This window comes from Desmodus rotundus, chromosome 3 (assembly GCF_022682495.2).
Source record: "Desmodus rotundus isolate HL8 chromosome 3, HLdesRot8A.1, whole genome shotgun sequence".
Classification (NCBI taxonomy): Eukaryota; Metazoa; Chordata; class Mammalia; order Chiroptera; family Phyllostomidae; genus Desmodus; species Desmodus rotundus.
In genome coordinates this window covers 141,748,206-141,768,737 of record NC_071389.1, presented here as the reverse complement: position 1 = coordinate 141,768,737, position 20,532 = coordinate 141,748,206, and the positions used below count along the sequence as shown (strand labels likewise).

The 20,532-nt window shown below is 36.6% G+C and overlaps 1 protein-coding gene across 2 annotated transcripts in view; it reads left to right on the top strand.

Annotated features, from left to right (window-relative positions):
* MSRB3 (methionine sulfoxide reductase B3) overlaps nt 1-20,532 on the top strand; it is a 165,175-nt gene that overhangs the window by 73,565 nt on the left and 71,078 nt on the right. For both annotated transcript variants that reach the window (XM_053921208.2, XM_024576410.4), the window contains exon 5: nt 13,862-13,890. In XM_053921208.2, coding sequence (XP_053777183.1) covers nt 13,862-13,890 — 29 coding nt within the window. The remainder of the gene's footprint in view (nt 1-13,861; nt 13,891-20,532) is intronic.

The following is a 20,532-nucleotide window of genomic DNA, read 5'->3' as shown; positions in this document are numbered from 1 at the left end:
GAATCGAACCTGCAACCTTTTTGGTGTATGGGACAATGCTCCAACCAACTAAGCTACCCAACCGGGACAAAATGCTAAATTTTTAAGTAAAATAATGAATGAATTTAAGATCATCCTAAGTGCCCATCAGCAAATGAGTGGATCAAAAAACTATGGTACATTTACACAATGGAATTCTACACAGCAGAGAGAAAGAAGGAGCTCCTACCCTTTGCGACAGCATGGATGGAACTGGAGAGCATTATGCTAAGTGAAATAAGCCAGGCAGTGAGGGACAAATACCATATGATCTCACCTTTAACTGGAACATAATCAACAAAAGAAAAAATCAAACAAAATAGAACCAGAGACATTGAAATTAAGAGCAATCTAACAATAGCCAGAGGGCAGTGGGGAGGGGATAGTGGGGAGAGGGGTTTTCAGGAACTACTATAAAGGACACATGGACAAAACCAAGGGAGAGGGTGGAAGCAGGGGAGAGAGGTGGGTTTGGCTGGGACAGGGAGGAGAGGTGGGGAGAAAATGCAGACAACTGTAATTGAACAACAATAAAGTAATTTAAAAAAGATTCTTATGAAAATTAATTCCTGTATTCAATTTAATTATTGAATTGTGTAATCCTAAAATTCTCAAGGAAAATTCATTCCTATAACATTTTCCTATGCTCCAATCATTTCATTTGTTCCCCCAAATTTATGTGGAGTCACGGATATTATTTTCCTTACTTTGAAAAGAAAACACCACACCTGACTTTTTAAGATCCAAATGGCTTTTTTTGAGGGTTTCGCTGAAGCAAAGAGTGGGCTTAAGACTGGAAATCAGATATTTTTCTTCATGGTTTCTTTATTCTTGATTAATGTTTTCTCTTTGTAATTTTGTGTTGCTTCTGTTTGTGTACAGTGAAATGAAGGGCTCTGGATAAATATATTATTTAGCCAATCAAAACATCTCTTTTAACGCTAAAATTATTAACTAATGATTTTTAAAATATAATGCCAAATAAATAACATATTTACATGTCTCACTAAATGGCATGATTAAATGGTCACTTTCATGACTTGTAGCTATCATTATAAATACTAGTTATTAAACTGTGTTATGAAACAATGGTGCAGTTAGGCCCTAATAAGCTACCCAGGGCTCTGCTTGTCCTTTTAAGAATTCCTATAGACTTCTGTAAAGTCTAGGGGATGATTTTCCTTTGTCTTTTCATTCCCATTGGTATCTGTCGAGGTTACCTCTACACTAGTCAACCGTGGATTTTTCTTTTTCGAGTTTCTTTTATTGTCTCTTTAAAATTTTAGATCTGCCAATTATTGTGTCTAGCCTTAACCTGCTAGCCACAACTTCTGTTGTTCTCTTTCTGATTACAACCTAGAGTAGAAATGAAAATTTCCAGGTAAGCAAACAAATATTTTCTGTAAAACAGATGTAGGGCAGTAAATTTTACTACTTCCCAAGTTTGCCTCATCCCCCAGAGAGTGCATGACAAATATGCTCACAATGCTTGTTGTATAAAGGACCAGGCAAGACCATTGGAAACGTTCTACCACAGCGATATGAAGAGACAAAGAGCCCATTGATCAGGACCTTATGGTATGCCTACGGGTGGTCTCTAGTAATCTACAGAAGCAGCTGCCCAATGGTCAAAATGTGGGTAAAGCACTTAGGCAGAATATGGTTAAAATAATGAGAGAGAATGGAGAAATCAAATATATTTAGTACCTAAAATGGGTGAAAGTATATAGGAGCTGTAGACATTTTTATTTCCATCTAATTTCTAGGTTTTTGGCTTTTATTGGAGGTTTGAGGTTACTAAATATGTGACTGAAGAAGAAATGAAGTGTAGTAGTTTGCTAGGGCTGCCATAACAAAGTACTGCAGACTGGGTGGCTTAGACATCAGAACTTTATTGTCTCATAGTTCTGGAGGCTGGAAGTCTGAGATCAAGGTGTCAGCTTCTTCTAATGCCTTTCTCCTTGGCTGTCTTTGCTCTGTGTCTTCATATGGTCTTCCTCTGTGTGTGTCTGCGTCCTAATTTCCTTTTCTCAGAAGGACCCCAGTCATATTAGATTAGGGCCTACTTGAATGACTTCATTTTAATTTAATTACCACTTGAAAAACTCTTTTTTCAGATATGGTCACATTCTGAGGTACTAGGGTTTAGAACTTCAACATGTGATTTTGAGAGGACGCAATTCAGCTCACAGCAGAAACATATACTCTATTCTTGTTAACACTGTTTTATTTAGCATTTTCTATGGAGTAAGAATGTGATCTAGTTTCATTTTTTCTGCATGTATCTTTCCAATTTTCCCAACACCATTTATTCAATCAGCTGTCTTTAGCCCACTGTATGTGCTTGCTTCCTCTGTCAAATATTAATTGACTGTAAAGGTGTGGGTTGATGTCTGGGCTCTCTCTTCTGTTCCATTGCTGTATGTGTCTGTTTTTATGCCAGTACCATGCTATTTTGATTACCATGACTTTGTACTATAGTTTGATATTAGGTAGTGTGATTCCTCCAACTTTGTTCTTCTTTCTCAGGATCGCTGTTGCACTGTGGGGCCTTTTGTGGTTCCATTTAAATTTTTGAAGTATTTACTCTAGTTCTGTGAAATAAGTCATTGGAATCTTTTTTTTAATAAAGATTTTATTTCTAGAGAGAGGGGAAGGGAAGGAGAAGAAGAGGGAGAGAAATGTCAATGTGTGGTTGCCTCTCACACTCCCCCCACTGGGGACCTGGCCTGCAACCCAGGCATGTGCCCCAGACTGGTAATCAAAGCGGCGGCCCTTTGGTTTGCAGGCCCATACTCAGTCCACTGAGCTACTCCAGCCAGGGCAGTCATTGGAATCTTGATAGGCATTGCATCGAATCTGTAGAATGCTTTGGATAGTATGGACACTTTAATGATGTTAATGCTTCCTATCTATGAATGCATTATGTGCTTCCACTAATTTGTATCTTCTTCAGTTTCTTTCCTCAGTATCTTATAATTTTCTGAGTACAGGTCTTTTACCTCCTTGATTAGGTTTATTCCTAGGTATTTAATTCTTTTTGTAGCAATTGTGAATGAGATTGTTTTCTTTTTCTTTTTTAAAATTTTTATTGTTATTCAATTACAGTTGTCTGCATTTTCTCCCCATCCCTCCACCCCACTCCAGCCGAGAGATTGTTTTCTTAATTTCCCTTTATGTTAGTTCATTATTGTCTTACAAAAATGCAACTGATTTCTGGATATTAATTTTGTATTCTGCTAGTTTGCTGAATTCATTTATCAGTTCTAGAAGTTTCTTGGTGGAATCTTTGGGGTTCTCTATGTATGGTATCATGTGATCTGCAAATAAAGACAGTTTTACACCTTCCTTTCCAATTTGGATGCCTTTTATTTCTTTTTCTTGTCTAATCACTGTGGCTAGGACTTCCAGTGCTGTGTTGAATAAGAGATGTGAAAGCGGACATCCCTGTCCCTGATCTTAAGGGGAACACTTGTAGTTTTTGCCCATTGAGTATGATGCTGGCAGTGGGTTTGTCATATGTGGCCTTTATTATGTTGAGGTATGTTCCCTCTAATCCCACTTTGCTGAGAATTTTAATCATAAATGGGTGCTGGATTTTATCAAATGCTTTTTTTGCATCTATTGATATGATCATGTGTTTTTAGCTGTCATTTTGTTTCTGTGGTGAATCACATTTATTGATTTGCGAATGTTGTACCAACCTTGCATTCCCGGAATAAATCCCCCTTGATCATGGTGTATGATCTTTTCAATGCCTTGCTGGATTTGGTTTGCTAACATTTTATTGAGGATTTTGGCATCTGTGTTCATCAGGGATATATGCCTATAATTTTCTTTCTTGGCAATGTCTTTTGCCAAGACATTGTCAAATGTGGTTTTGGAATTAGGATAACACTGGCCTTGTAAAATGAGTTTGGGAGCCTTCCCTGCTCTTGAATTTTCATCAAATAGTTTGAGAAGGAGAGGTGTTAGTTCTTCTCAGAATGTTTGGTAAAATTCACATGTGAAGCCATCTGGTCCAGGGCTTTTGTTTGTTGGGAGATTTTTTGATTACTGCTTCAGTTTCATTAGGTGTAATATATCTGTTCAGAGTCTCTGATTCTTTCTGATTAGTTTTGGGAGATTTTATTTTTCTAGGAATTTTCCATTTCGTCCACGTTGTCCAGTTTGTTGGCATATAGTTATTCATAATATTTTCTTACAATCTTTTGTATTTCTTTTGTGTCCGTTGTTATTTCTCCTCTTTCATTTCTGATTTTATTTATTTGGGTCCTTTCTCTTTTTTTCTTGATGAATCTGATTAAAGGTTTGTTAGTTTTGTTTATCTTTTCATAGAACCAGTTCTTGGATTCATTGATCTTTTATATCTTTTTTTTTGGACTTTATTTCATTTACTTCTGCTTGATGTTTATTTCCTTCCTTCTACTCACTTTGAACTTTGTTGTTCTTTTTCAAGTTCCTTTAAGTGTTAAGTTAGATTGTTTATTTGAGCTGTAGCACTTTTAATTTATTTTTCAATAGCTAAATGAATTTTACTTTTAAAGCTTTGTATTCTCTAGAGATATATACACAAGAAACAATTAAATTATTTTAAAGGAAACATATAATTAAGTGCAATAAATCATACAGGCAGGAAATGATATTGGAACTCAAAGAAGGCAGTTATCAATGTGTCTTAGAGAAGAATCGTAGAACCTGGGAGCCAAGAATTACCTTAGGATTTTCTATTTCTTTCAGTCTTATCTATCTGGATTTTTGAGTTCTACAGAGCAAATTTTAATGGTTTCACACTCACTGTTTCCTTTGTGCTCTCCTCTCCTCTTCTCTTTCTTTTTCATTCTTGGGAACTATAGCAAAATGACTTGCCTGGTTTCTAATCTAGAATCCCAGTCTCCAGGTTCTTATTCCAATATGCTCTAAAGTACATTGTGCAACTAATTTAGTTAGAGAATGTTTTCTTTGTTCTTTAAGGGCAAATAAGATTCCTTTTTCGTATTGTGTAATCAGGTCATTTAATTACTTTCCATTAGCCTTCACTCTCAACTACTTTCCAGTTTCTTCAGTTGTTTTATTGCTATTCCCTCTTATGTTTTCTACATCATTTGACACTCATATTAAAATTGCACCCCAAGTAAGATCTCAACTAGAGGGATACATTCTTTCTTTTTCTAATATTGTGTGTGTGTGTTTTTTTTACTTAGTTAAAAGTTGCTAGTTGCACTTGTCACCATAGGTAAACTTTATTTAGTATCATTGCTTAGATAAAATCTTTTATTCAACTTCTGATATGTGCCAGGTCTTGTCCTGGGCCCTTTATAGCAACATCTCATTTAATCTACACAAAAAAATTGTAAAAGGTAAATAAATTGTCCCATGCTATACATAGTGAAACTGAGACTTAGAGTGGTAATTAACCTATCTAAAGTCACCAAGACCTGTGACTAGACTCTGGTCTGTCTGTGTCCGTTGGCTGCTTTTTCCATGACTGTTACCTCAATATTAAATGCTGTATAGAGTACTGTGCTGCATAAAGTCTCCAACGTAGCAGGGTGTCGTGATCCCAGTGAAAGTGCCAGCGGCTGGGTAAGAGAAAAACAAAACAAAAGGAAAAACAGTACCAGTGGAAGCACAAGTGTGCCTGTAGGGAACAGGAATTTACACGGGCATGCCGTCCGTAGCACTGTGCCCAGTGGAAGAGTGTGTCAGTTAATGAAGAGGAAATGATGACTCGTGGTAACAGAACCCGAAGATTCTCTTTAATGGGCTCGTGTGAGGCTTCTTTAAGCAACACAGGAGGGGACTTTCTTGCTTTTTTGTTCATGATTACCTTGATTTCTGTATTTCTGATTTTTTAATTTATATTTCTCAGTTTTAAACAAATCAAGCATGCAGTTAGTGGGCACCTTTTATTTGTATCTTTTTCTCAGTTTTTAGTTGGAGTAGCTAATGTGTTTTTAAATATTCAAATTCATTTTTTTCTTCTGTGTAATTTTCTGTCTTTTGTATTTATCGCATCATTATCATAAATATGTAATGCAGAAACCTAAATTTTAGACAAAATAAGTAGATAGTTCATAACCTAATGCTGCTATTGTAACAATATCAGTTAAAATATGTTGGGTTAATAGTAACAGAAATAGCTAAGTAAAAGTGGCCTAACAATGCCAGATTTGACTAACTCAGCAAAACTCCAGAGAAGGGCTGTTCTGGAATGAACAATACCAGATTTCTGGGTTGGCACTTCTGTGATTTTTCTTGGCCTTTCCTTCATGGTTACAAGATGGTGACAGCAATTCTAAGTGTCATATCCCTGCATAGAATAACTTCAAAGGCATGAAACAGGGAGAGAGTGGAAAAAAGGTCTTATCCCTAAATCACCCCTGTCCTTTTCATGGAGAATATCTTTCCAAGAAGTATCCCCAGCAGACTTCCCTGTATCTCTTACTGCTCAGACCTGGCTTACATGCCTGTCTGCCACAATTCCCTTAGCTCACTGATGATTCATTTCTGGGGTGGACACATTTTTAGTACAGTTCAAAAAATGGAGTTCTGTTATTAGGGTAAAGGGAGACTGGCCATTAGGCACAAGTAATGTCTGCCACAATTATTGAACTCTTTTAATTTGATCAAATAACCACATGAACAAATGTAGAATGACAATTTGCAAAGAAGGATTGACTGGTGATATAAAAGTATAAATCAAAGGAATTTAATCTAGTCTGGTCATTCTCCCTTCAAAGAATTGGTAATTAAGCTAATATGTGGAGAAAGGTTTTAGAAGTTAAATAGGCAGAGGGGTGAAGGGATCCTAGAGTAGGTGAAGGGGAGTAGGAGGGAGGTCGCCAGGTAGAGGAAGCTTATTATGTTTATATAGCGAAAGAAGGCATGGAAATGTTTACTGCAATTATTACTAGCCCCTGCTCTGATGAAGGTCTTTGAACTACTTGTAGGGGTAAGAAGAAATACTTAGACATGTAGGTAGGATCCTGAAATATTGGAATTTCTGAAAAGTTTTTATGCTTTTTAAAAAAATTGTTATTCTATTAGAGTTGTCCCAATTTCCCCCCTTTGCCCTCCTCCACCCATCCCACTACCCGCTCCCACAGTTAATTCCCACATTGTTGTCCATGTCCATGGGTCATTCATACATGTTCTTTGTCTAGTCCCTTCCCTTTCCACCATTATCCCTGTCCCCCCTCCCCTCTGGTCACTTTCAGTCTGTTCCTTGTTTCCATGCCTGTGGTTCTATTTTGTTCGTTAGTTCATTTTGTTCATTAGATTCCTCTTATAGGTGAGATTATATGGTATTTGTCTTTCACCAACTGGCATATTTCACTTAGCGTAATATTCTTCAGTTCCATCCATGCTGTCACAAAAGGTAGGAGCTCCTTCTTTCTTTCTGCTGTGTAGTATTCCGTTGTGCAAATGTACCACAGGTTTTCGAAGGGGATATCAGGATAGGTAATTTGACCCAGACTGTCCTAGAAATTCCTTGGTATGGAGTTGTCATATGTAATGCACTTGCAGGCAAAAATCACTCTGTCCCTTCTACTCCTTCCCTCTAGTAATGTTCTGTATCTAGAATCTTCAGGTGACATCAATTAGAAACAGTAAGAACAGCACCCACACTCTTCTGCATGTTGTCTGAAACCTTTTGGAACACTGACTTTCTTAACATATAGTTCACACGTAATGTGATTTCCATTTTTAAAAATACCATTGAACATTTAGCAAAAAACTATTCTCTGACATTTCATGGGTTCCTCAGGAAACAATAAAATTTAAAATGTAATAAGATAATAACTTTTAAAAAACACTATTTTGTATTAGTTTCAAGTGTACAGTGTTCCAAATTCAATACATATAGAACTTTCATGGACACTGGGTTATTTCCTATAAACAGAGAACAGTAGTTTTATAAATTTGTCTAGGACTGCAGAACCCTAAGCAGTCCTAAGTCATTACCTAAGCAATGACTAAAACTCCCCTCTTTTGAAAATCTGCACCTTTATTATGCAAAGGATGTATATAGTATATATTTTAATTATTTAAAAAGTAATAGTAATATTTACATTTCCCTAGCATCTACCTTTTATGTTTTTTTTCAAGTTAAAAAATTGGAAGTTCTAGTTTCAGATTTTTAAATGTGTCAGTATTTTTATAACTTTTCTGACAAGCCTTCAAACTAATAGTGGATTAAACATGGCAACAGTTGGTATTGGTATGGTACTACTGGTGTGTGTACCTTTGGCCCAAGGGGTGGCCAAAGGCTGTTGCTCTATCAGCTTCTCTCTCATGATCTATGAGATCTGCTTCAGCTGCTTCAGCTGCTGGAATCACATCTGCATTCCAGCCATGGGTAGAAGAAAGGAATACGGGGAGGAATACTGTCACTCCCTTTAAGGGTATAATTCAGATGTTCTACATATCACTTCTGCTTGTATCCTTTTGGCAAGAATGTAGGCACCTGGTCACAACTAGCTACAGCAGAGCTGGGAAAAATTGTCTTACCTAGGCAGCCATGAAACTCAAAGATTGTATTTCTAAAATAAAAAAGGAGAGGGTGGAAATTGGAAGACAGTAATAACTTATGCTGTATTCACCATCTGTTGGCAATTGCCAAAGGAACTGGTTGAATAGGTTCAAGCTTAAATGTTTAAGTATGAAATCAAAGGTTAAAATGGGTGTCTGTGTAGACAATTATATTTATGCATCTTATACCCCATATAACCTTACTTTATGCATTTTTTATCTCCCTCCCATCCAGCATAATATAGTACTGAAAATAAGCACATAAGGAAGGTGTTTGGAATGAATGAACCCTTTGCCTCTCTTGTATAGTCTGTACTGTGAATTCTTTTTCATGTTTGCCACTTGTTCTTATCTATATTTACTTATTTTCTTAAAGAGGATTTATGAATAGAAGTTAGTGCATAATATGCAGAGGGGAACTGTGTGTCCCTGTGAGTGTGTATATATGTGAAATCTGACAGAAATCTGAATTAGCTGACACCAGAGAACCAATGTCCCCTACCTCTCACACTGATAGCGTTCACTTCTATTGTTGTTTTAATTATTAATAGAGTAGCTGTATTTTTTGAAGTTTTAGTATTTTTTGAAGCCTGAGAATTCTGAAAATACTCCTTTTTAAATATAAGTAACTGATACCCAAGGGCATTGATTAGTCTGTGAAGATGCTTTCTCTGCACTTTATGTATATATTTCACAAATTGACCAGCTTATATTCTCTCTGTAGAGAATATAAGATGGTCTGAGGAATAAAAATTTTCTGTTACGAGTTTCAATATCTCAAGAGGCTTTTATAGAGTTTTTTTTTTGTCACTATATCTTGATTTTGGCCTTCTACTAATTTACAGATTCATTTGTTCATTTGTTCCCACTACAAATTTTTAATAATTCTTAAATGCCTGGGGCTGTGCCAGGCGTTGGGAACATGAAGATGGATGGGACCCAGTCTGTGCCTCACTGAGCTTTGTGTCTGTGGTATGCAGTGTGGGGATTGCGTGTCAGGCCCCATATGGTGGAGTAACAGAGGGGCGAGCAAGGAGCCCTGGGAGGGGAGGAGGGCAGGCAAGATGCTGAGGGGATTGAGGTGAGTCTTGATAGTTGAGTAAAAGTTTGTCAGTGATGAGCTGGGAGAAGGCTGAGGAGATTGGATGCAGGCTGTGAAATAAAACAGCGGTTGTTCATTTTGGTGAGAGTGAAGGATACAGCGTAGATGAGAGATGGAGCTGGAGAACCAGGCCATGGTGGACCCCTTATATTCCATGCACCAGAGTGTAAACTCGATGTCCCAGGTCAGTACCTTTCAAACTTTCTGTTTATGGCCCATAGTATAACATACTTTTTTACATGATGAGTTATTACCAGGTTTGGTTCACACATTTGCAGGCCTGGGCAAGAGGAAAAATGGGCACATGATATAGCTAATTATTTTAAAAGTTATAAATGAAGTCAGTAAACTGTTAGAAAAGGATATACCAACCTACCTTGACAAATATATCTCATAACAAAAACATTAAGGACTTCATGTAAAACCATTCATACCAAATAAATGAGAAGGGTACAAATTTAAAATTAATTTTGTTTTCCACCAAAATGCTGTTATTAATCCTGGGGAAATGGAGGGACAACAGCAACAAGGCCAAATGGGAAAAGAAGAGGAAAAGGCTTCCTCAGCCTTCTCTTCCAATGGTTATGGGATCTTCTTTTCTTTTTTATTGGAGGAGGGTCTTTTCTTCTTTTTTACATTTTTTTCCTTTTAAAATTTTTAATTGTTGTTCTGTTACAGTTGTACGCAATTTTCCCTCTCTGCCCCCCTCTGCCCAGCCCACCTCCGCTCCCATAGTCAATTCCTACACAGTTGTCCATGTCCATGGGTCATTCATACAAGTTCTTTGTCTAGTCACTTACCCTTCTTTCCGCAGTGACCTACCTCCCCACACCCCACCCACCCCCTGCAGCTGTCGGTCTGTTCCATGCTTCTGTGCCTCTGGTTTTGTTTTCCTTGGAGTTTATTTTGTTCATTAGATTCCTCTTATAGATGAGATTATATGGGATTTGTCTTTCACCAATTGGCATATCTCATTTAGCATAATATTCTCCAGTTCCATCAATGCTGTCGCACAAGGTAGGAACTCCTGTTTCTTCTTTCTTTAAGCAGCACAATTTACAACAGCCAAATGCTGGAAACAGCCTAAGTAAAAAAATCAGTTTCATCAGTAAACGAGTGGATATCTTTTGTTTAACCCTCACCCAAGGACAGTTTTTCACTGCTTTTAGAGAGAGGAAAGGGGAGAGAGAGAAAAACTGCACCGGAGACTGGGAGTCGAACCCACAAAGGAAGGAGGTTCCACCCAACTGAGCCACACCAGCCAGGTCATGGGCAGGGCTTTTTCATGGCTCCTCTCCTGTCTCTACCAGCCAGGCCCCTGAATTTCAAGGCCATCTAGACCACACCAATCTTGGCCAGGGGGAACCTCTGCCCTGCGTGCTCTCAGCTCCCCACTCTCACAGGAGGGTTTGAATTAAGAAGTCTCTGAGTAGGAACACAGAGGAGTAGGGAAAGCATATCGCCCTGCCCTCTTTGTTCCCTCTTCCTTCTGCCCTAAGGTCCACACTTCCTTCTTCAAGTAACAGTCTTAGGCTACCCCTTCTGCTGAGGTGCGCATGCTAGCAGCACACCTGACCGAAGAAAGGGCTGACATAGGCTGAAGAAGCTAGCTTAGTGCCATTTGGGTAGGGGATGCTGGGGACCCGAGTACTTGGAGCTTCAGATGGAAAAGGGGTCTCCTTGACTGGTGGACAGGAGGACACAGCCGGAGGAGGGCCAGAGCAGAGGGCTTTCTGCTCACTTGTAATGGTAGTGCTGCTCAGTATACACGTGTGAGCATGCACACCCACATTCATGTACATTTGCCTAAAAGTTGTGCAAAATTGTACATATTCTCAATGTATTAAGTGAATTCTTGTCTTTTCTATTCCATTTCAGTTTTTTTAAAAAGCACTAGTTGTAATACACTAAGTTGATTTTATAATCTACTAGTGGATCAACTTGTGACCCCAGTTTGAAGAACACTACTTATGTGATCAGATTGATGTTTTGGAAACATCTAGCAGCTGATTAGGTGATGGATTGAAAAGCAGGAGGGATGCTGGTTATGAGATTATTGACTCAAAGATAGGCCTAAAGATGGTTAGAGTGAGAACAGAGGTGAAGGGAAGGTGGTAGAATCAACAGGACTTGGCAGCTAATTAGATATTGGGGTGCAGAACAACTTGGATAACACCCAAATTTCCAACTTAAATGATAGGGGAATTAGCAGAGAAATATATTTGAGGGAAAGAAAATGAATTTAGCTTAGTACATGTGGCCTTTGAGTTTGCAGTGTGACATTCAAGCAGTATTGTGTGTTAGTTTGGAGACAAGTTTGGTAAAGTAGAGACTATAGCAGGGCCTTTGGATTTAGCATCGGGAAGCTATTGATAAACTTAGCAAGGACAGACATAGTGGTTCAAAGAGCGACTGTGTTGGGAGATCAGGAAAGGATGACATACAACATAGGGTATACTCTGTCCTTTCAATAAACTTGATTGGAAAGTCAGGAAGAAAGAGGGTGGACGAGGGCAGGTCACAGTCTGGAAGAAAGGCTTTTATTTAATCCCGGAGCACTCCTGAGGGGAAGAGAGGAAGAACCTGTGGAGACCGAGATGCTGAAGATATGGCAGAGAGAGGAGTAATCAATGCAGCCTGGTTTCAAGGGAGATGAGAGAATGCATTTTAGGACATAAGTAGGAGGGAACCTTAGACAGAAGGAAGAACATAAAGAAGTACATGTAAGAAGGAGATAAGGATGTATGTGGAGGCAGAAGTTTTCCTCAACAGATATTTGTTGCACACAAGCAGTAGGCACTATGTAGGTGCCGTGGCTACAAAGGCTAACAAGATGTAGTGTAGTGGGGAAGGTGAGATAGGCAAGGAAATCAGCAGGACGATGTGTGGTCATTATCGTCTAGAGTAATGCTCAGGGAGGCGGAAACAAAGAGGCATAAGGCAGGGCTTTCCAGAACAGGCAAAAAAATGAAAATGGGTTTCTTCCTGAAGGAGTTAGGGACATGTAAGAGAAGTATTGAGATGCAGACAGTGGTGGGCCCAGGGCTTGGGAAAAGTGTGGACCTAGACTACAGTGGTGTTTATTGATAACCGTGGTTATAATAATAATTTTTTGTTCTTAGAGTTACTGACTTTGTTTAAGCATCAGGTGGAACTTTATTGGGGAATACATGAGAAAATGAATTTTTATGACAAAAGAGGCTGCTTCTTGCTTATCCTCTCCCCCTCCCCCTTTTGATGACTTCTCTTGATGCTAATTTAGGTAAAGAAAACCATGGCTTCCAAAAGTGCTTTGGTACCCTGGCATCATTTCAAAGAAACCTCCTTTCCCACTTAGTTAACTACATTTCCCAGAGGGGGAAAAAAACTTCTCTGTCAATGTAACATCCTTTAACAGGACTCCTGCTGGTCGGTTCTTGTATCTTGGGGTGGCAGCTGTGAACATATATGCTATTGATTGTTAATGTGTGATATAAATCCGACTGGAGCATGCCCACTAATTGGTTTGAGAGCTAGATATAGACAATGCTGTCTTAGAGTAGCTTGTGTAGATAGGCCTAGTCTTAGGGTTAATTCTGCTTGACAGCACATCAGCAGCATCTTGAGAGTAATTACCTAACAGAAGTTTTCCCACAGCTGAACTGAGAACTTCAAAGGCTTCTGAATTTACAACCAGTATTAACCTATATCTGAAACATAATGTTCCCACAAGGGCTCAGATTTTTTTCTCCTACTTATTAAACATATGGGGTTACTAGGTTCATTTACTCTGTGAAGAACTTAGTGAAAAATTACTTGGTGTTGAATAATTGAAAATCTTAATAACAAGTTAAGAGGATAGTTTTAAATTTAAGTTTTCTTCTTGCTTTATTACATTACTGAAACAAGTTAATCTGTAGAGTCTGGACGCTTTTTGTTTTTTACATAATTCACCCTGTTTCTCTGAAAAACAAGCTAAAAACTTAATATCTTTTCCATATTGTGCTATCTCTGTGGATATGTGCGTGTTTAGGGGACTTAGGGCAATGCATGCATTTCAAATGGTTAAAATAAATATATATTTACACTTTAAAAAAGCTATTTTACTTGTTGACCAATGTTCTGAAATCTATAACTGTCGCATCTGCCCCCCAGTCTCCCCATAAAATAACAGTTATTCTTTAACAAGCAATTTTCATATTGTAAAAAATGTCTTTCCCTTTGCAGGTCAGAAACCAAATTTGACTCTGGTTCAGGTATGTTTACATTAATAATGTTTTTCTGAGTATATTTTATTTACATTATTCTCTGAGGAGTAATTCATCAGATCAAGAACCATTTTGATTTTAAACAGACGAAGCAGTCTCTTTTCAAAACATGAACCTCACCTCAAAGCAGGGGTATTAGCTGCTTGGAATCATAACTTGAGATATTCACCCTGGGATTCTTGATAGTTCTGCAATAAGCATTAAATGCTCTCTATCTGCAGCTTTATTTTAAAAGCAGAGGTGGGGGTTGTACATAGTCATTTCTCAAAATAGAGTATTAGTCTCTCAGTGGACAAAGCATCCTGAATAATTTGCAGAGAACATTCTCTGCAAGTGACTTGTCATCAAATGTGGGTAATAGATACATCTGATCCAGCAAACTGTAAAGAGTTTTAGCCAATAGAAATAGATATTTATCTATGACTTACTAGTTATTTCTTATTTTATTGAGGTAGTAGTGGAAAATTAAGGCCACCCGAAGCCGTCATTTTGTATCTATCAAGACTCACAAACAGTGGCATATCAGCCTCATTAGGTGTTTCTTCCCATTAAGAGTGAATACAGCCTTATAATCCTTCTGTTTGGCTGGGTCTCTGTGTCATTTGCTTATATTTGTGAGCTTCAGAGTTTCTGATGGTATTTATAATTAAAGCACGGAAATTGCCTTATGTACAGTGCTAAGGAATTACGCTCTCTAGTGAACTGTTACTAGATAAATAAACATTAATGTTTAATTCCAGGAAAAATAATTTCCAGAAAAAATATGTAAATCTTGAATTTAAAAGTAGCATTCCTATTCTGGCTTGAGTTCCACTGTGTTTTAACTTTTAGAGAAGTTTCTGTTTATGATGTTCGCAAAGGAACTAAGACTATATGTATATTTTCTGACAGTGGTGTTACGAAGCCAACATGCCTTTTTTCTTCAAAATCTTCTTTATTTTATTGTATAGATTTATGAATTCTTCCAAGTTGGTGAGACTCTATAAATAAGAAGTCTGAACATTTGAGGTAGCAATTTCACCTAATTTGAGAACTGTGATTCCAAAAATCTTTCCATTCTGTGTGTTCTGAGGCTTCTGAATCACGTGTGACATTGATACTATGAGACAAGCATTTCTGGTTTACAGTATTGACTATACGGAGACTAAAGGCCTGGTGGATTGTATCAACTATTTGACTTTTTATTGATTTGTAGGAGGTGCTTCAAAATAGGGTAAAAAATCTTTGTCATTTTTAGTAGTTAAAAATCTCTAAGTATAATAAAAATAAATGAATAAAATTGATGAAGAATGAATTTTTACATAAAACTGTCTTTTTATCATTGCCAGTCACCAAATATTTATTAAGACCCTACTTCGTTATGATCTGATTTAATTTCCTAAACATCAAGTTGAAAATCGGTTTTAGGTTCGGGATCTGGAATATAGCTTTTAAAAATGAAAAAGTCCACTAGGTTCATTTCGAAGGTAAAACCTGGAAATAGCGTACAAAACTGAAATATTAGGCAGCTATTGTCAAAGTCAGAAAATTTATGTTAAATTTTCAAATCCAAATTAAAGTGTGCTGCTGAATTCCTGTACGAGGGTTAGTATTTATTCTGAAAATAGTTATAACATCTGTACAGACACACATCTTTCACTTTTGTGACCAAAAATTTTGTTCATGATTCTTATTTTTTTCAAGTCCTAATTTTTTTAATGCCTATCATGACAACATCTGCATGTCTCTGAAAACTATACAGTTCTGTATTCTGAAAAATCTTACGGGGAATACTGATTAAAAGATTGTTTTTTTAAATTAAATATGTTGTGGAAAGAATTTAGGTGGTTTCAAGTTAAGAAACATCGTTTTTTTTTTTTCTTATAAACTCTTTTAGCTTACTATCTGTCAAATGAAGGAATCCTGACAAAGTTAGAAATGCAATCTTTGGCATTTTATATCATGCAAATTTTGGTTAGAAAAAAGGTAGCATATTGGAACAATTAAATGTATGACTTTAATAGGTTCAGATTCTCTATTGTTCATCAAATACAAAAAGTCAACTAACTCTGTTTAATGTTATGTACAGCCGTAACAGCGTTCCTGACAAAGTGAGATTTTTACATGAAGGAAGATGCCATCTTTCTAAGGAAAAAACCCTTAAAAATAAATATAATAGTCAATGAATGACTAGGCAGAAAAGAAAGCATTTAAAGTAAAATTATACATCCAACACACACACACACACACACACACACAGATTTTTTTCTTTTCAAGTAAAGAAGCCAATTTATGCAGCGCTTACTGCACATTTGCGGTTTGTGTAAATGAGTTTCAGGCTGTGGAGTGAGATTCAGGAGGAAGGAAAGGTTTCATTGTTAGCACATGGTAAAAAATGTCAGTTGTTGAATATATACTAAGATGATCAACCTGGAAAGAGACTTAAAATTATTAAAATTCTTATTAAAATTGTGTCAATTTTTTTCTTCAAAAGCAAGTCCAGAAATAACTTTGTTTTCTGATGTATCAAAATTTTTTGTAACAAAAAATTGCAACTACATATAAAATCAGAGGGTGTAATATAATGAGCACCCATATGTCCATCATCTAGATTTTGCTATTGTTAAGAATTTTCCACATTTGTTTCACTTTTCTTTTTTTCTTAAAATATTTTAATGTAAAATACAAATATTTCACATGAGTTTTAAAACCTAGAAATGATGGACTGTCTTGACTTATTGAAGGAGGTCAATTATTTTAAAAAATGTGTATTTTTAAAATTAAACAAAAATTTGGGTCACATATAAATTCTTACGGAAAGGATTGTGGCATTAATATGTACACATTCAGTTAAAGAGATTAAAGTTCTTTTTATGGTGAAGGTTAAGAAAACCTCAACCAGAAGGCAGAGGCGCTGAATTAATTCTGACCTGGGAACCCAAAGAATGTTCTATCCTCAATTAATTTGACTAAAACTTAAGCTGCCATCTAGCTGTGTCCTCTACATACTGACTTATATACTGATTAAACTCCATTTCTGTTGGTTTAGCATAACCCAATTGTCTAAAGTTTTCGGCTTTGACAGTTGAGAGCAATCTTTCTAAAGGAGCTTTTAGGTTTCCATTTTAGTACTGTCTCCTAGTTGATGTATTAGTGTTGCTTGCCTATGATTGTGTGTAGTTGGCGATTTTACTAATAGAGTAAAACAGACTTCCTTTTATGTTCAGAAGTAGCAAGAAGCTGTGCTCTTTTCCCCACCGCCCAAGAAGGGAAGTTAGTTGATGCTGGAGGAAGCAGAGCATTGAGTTTAATGTAGTGATTAAACATGAAAGCCATATATCAAATCTCAGGAGAAACACGCTTTTGAAAGAGGCAGGGAACTGTGGAGCATATTGCATGATAGGCTATGTAAACAGAGCCCTGGAGGTCAGTGTGTGGATGCAAACCAATTAAATAAAGAACTTAGTGGCTTTGCTTTCTATCATTTGGATGGGGAGGATCACAAGTTAACTTGCACAGGGTTCCAGTGTAAACTTGGCTTGAATAAGCTAGGCACCTTTGGAAACTTCATTAACTCTTTCAATTCATTAACAGATTTTTATTTTTTAAATTATTTATTTATTTTTATAAAGTTACAATTGTCTGCATTAACAAATTTTTAAAAATTTAACTGAAGTCCCTAGGAAATTAAAAACAAAAAACCAAATATATGCTCTGTTGGCCCTTCTGTACAGACCCCTCAGCAAAGGTGCTAGTGATGAGTAGAATGGAAGAGAAAGCAGAGGGCGAACTGCTGAAAAGTCCAGAGTTGGCTGTGTAGTCAAGTTTCAAGAACATGCACATGTCTTTTAAAAACAACCCATTTGGAAAAGCAGAGCTTTTGCAGAATAACTGAAAAAAGATGTTTTTCTCTTCTGAATTCTGGGTATGAGACAAAGATATAGTTGGAATTTACTAGTCACTACATAACATCAGGATATTGTTATATCTGTTCCATTAAAATAGAATAGTTTTCTGACCAAGAAAGACCTGAGGCCTATAACTGAATGTTAAGGACTGCCTGGTGTCTAATTCTGCGGTTCTAACCTTCTCAGGCACTGTTTGGGTGAGAAAATGAAATACCAAGTTAAATGGTATAGTTTCATGGTCCATAAACATTCAAAACAAAGATTTTTTTTTTTCTGTAGAGTCATGTTGGCTCAGAAAGTGAATAAGCTTATGTTTAGTGCTTGTTGATTCTGGGCTGCTTGGAATAGCTATACTAAGGAAATGGACTCATAGAGCACACCAACTGAAAGGTATAAAATTTCATGAAAGCAAATTATGGAGGATTAAGAAACCTAATGAGCATGGTTTAGTGTGGAGAGTAGAGGAGGGAGCTCACTATTAAATAGAGCCCAAGAGTGTACAAGGTTAGAAGATCCTAAAAGACACCATAATAAAGGCACAACAGAATATAATTATCCTGTTGAGGAAAAAAAAAAAAGAAAAAAGAAAAAAAAACCCCTCCAAGGAACAAAAGCAGCTAGTGTCGCTTTTAAGATTCATAGTTAAAAAGGAATCTACACCATGGTAAGGAAATCAAAGAATATAATCAGTTAAAGCTTGAGGCAAAAATAGAGTAAGCTGATAATGCTGGTCACTAAGTTGAAGGGAAATGAGGAATTCAAATATAGTAGACCTAGAATTTTGAAAGTTTATAAGTAAATGAGACAATTTTCTTAATATAATAAGCCTTTCTCAAGAAATATTTATAAGGAAAACATTTTCAGATCTTATAAATGTGAGGATATGTCAACAATACTTTTTAATTGCTAAAAATCAATTTTGTCACTTTAAACTTTAATTGTGGAGGTCTTGTAACAGTGAAGGACAAGGAAATAATATGTAAGTATAAGAATATTGAATCTGTCATTTGTCATTGTTCACTAACAGAAATGACTGACTATTCATTAATTTAACATGGATTACTAAGGAACACTACATGCCCGATGCAGAGCTTATTGCTGTGAACAGGGTAGATACAGTTCCTTCTCTCATGGAATCTTACAGCTAGTTGGCCCATTAGATAAATTCACATGGATTTCTTAGCATATTTAGCTGAGAAGGGCTAACAAGGTTAAATTCACATCCAGATGCTGAGTTAAATCTTGATATTAAAACTAATATTTTTTAGACTTTGACATTCACTTTTTTTTACTTTAACTATGTCACTTGTTTTCTACTTGCACTTTTAAGAGAATGGCCTAATAATGCTAATGATTAGTATGTAGTTTTTCTATACCTTTTTAATAAGAACTGACAGTTCACATTTGATTATTATTAAAAGAGATTATCTTAGAACTACGGCAAATGTTTGTGAATACTGTTCTCTTCTTCACATTCATTCATTCATTCATTCTTTCACTGGATCCTATTCAAAGTTGGCCTGAAAAATCAGGCAACCTTCTCGATAACAATCTTACTGGATTGTGTAGAAGTAAGCAGAGGGGACAAAACTCCTCATCTCCTTTGATAAACTAAAGACCAGGGAACAGCAAGGCATATTGGCTAAGAGCAGAGGTTTTGGATCAGATAGATTTAAATGAAATTTCTCCGTACTTCTAATATTTTTCAATTGATTTTCTTGGATTCCATGTACACCATATGTCACATACTTAAATTTTGTATTTCCTTTCCTTCTAATTTAGCATTAGAGCATTGAAAGCTGTGACTTCTTTTCATTAAAGCTTTAGCTGAATCCCAGAGATTTTTTATATTCTGTTTAAATAGTTGCAGTTTTGATTTTCTTTTGAACACATGATTATTTAGGAAAGTGCCCAAATTTTTCTACTTTCTACTTTTGTTAGTTATTTCCAGTTTTGTTGTTTGGTGGTCAAAGAATGTTGCCTTACTGCTTTTTAGGAAGCCTGTTATTCAGTAAGTATTAAAGTTTTATTTTTTGGCCTAATATATATTTAATTTTCATACCTTCTGTGGATGATTTGAAAACTGTATTCTCTGCAATGTAGAGATTTGATGCATATTTACTAGATCATCCCGATTCATGTGTTATATCATCTTTATTGGTTTCTATTTTATCTGACAAGAACTGTGAGAGGAGAGATAGTCTCTGTGTGTGTGCGTGTATGTGTATTTATTTTTTTTAACCTGAATTCTACTTCTTTAGGTACTTCCATCTCTGCGCTATCAGCTTCATGTGCTCTCTGTTTGCTGATACTAGCCTTCTTGCTTGGGTCATGTATTGCACTTAGTCCTCCTGTAGCCAACATTATTATGAACCAGTGCTCATGGGGACGAAGTAAGTTCTAAATAGGAAACTTATGTTCCAAATTCATATGTGAAGCAAGAAGTTGTTTTACCACCAGTAAATGCCAGTGCTTTTCCCTTCCCTGTTGCCCTCAATGCCACCTCATAGCTTTATAAAGAAAGAGGCACAGTGGGCAAACTAAAAGATTTCCCCCTAAAATCAGGCACAAGACAAGGGTGTTCACTTTCATCACTTCTCTTCAACATAGTATTTGAAGTTCTAGCCACAGTGATCAGGCAAGAAAAAGAAATAAGGCATCCAAACTCAAAAGGAGGAAGTAAAGTTGTAACTGTTCACAGATGACATAATAGTATACATGGGAAACCCTGTAGATTCCACCA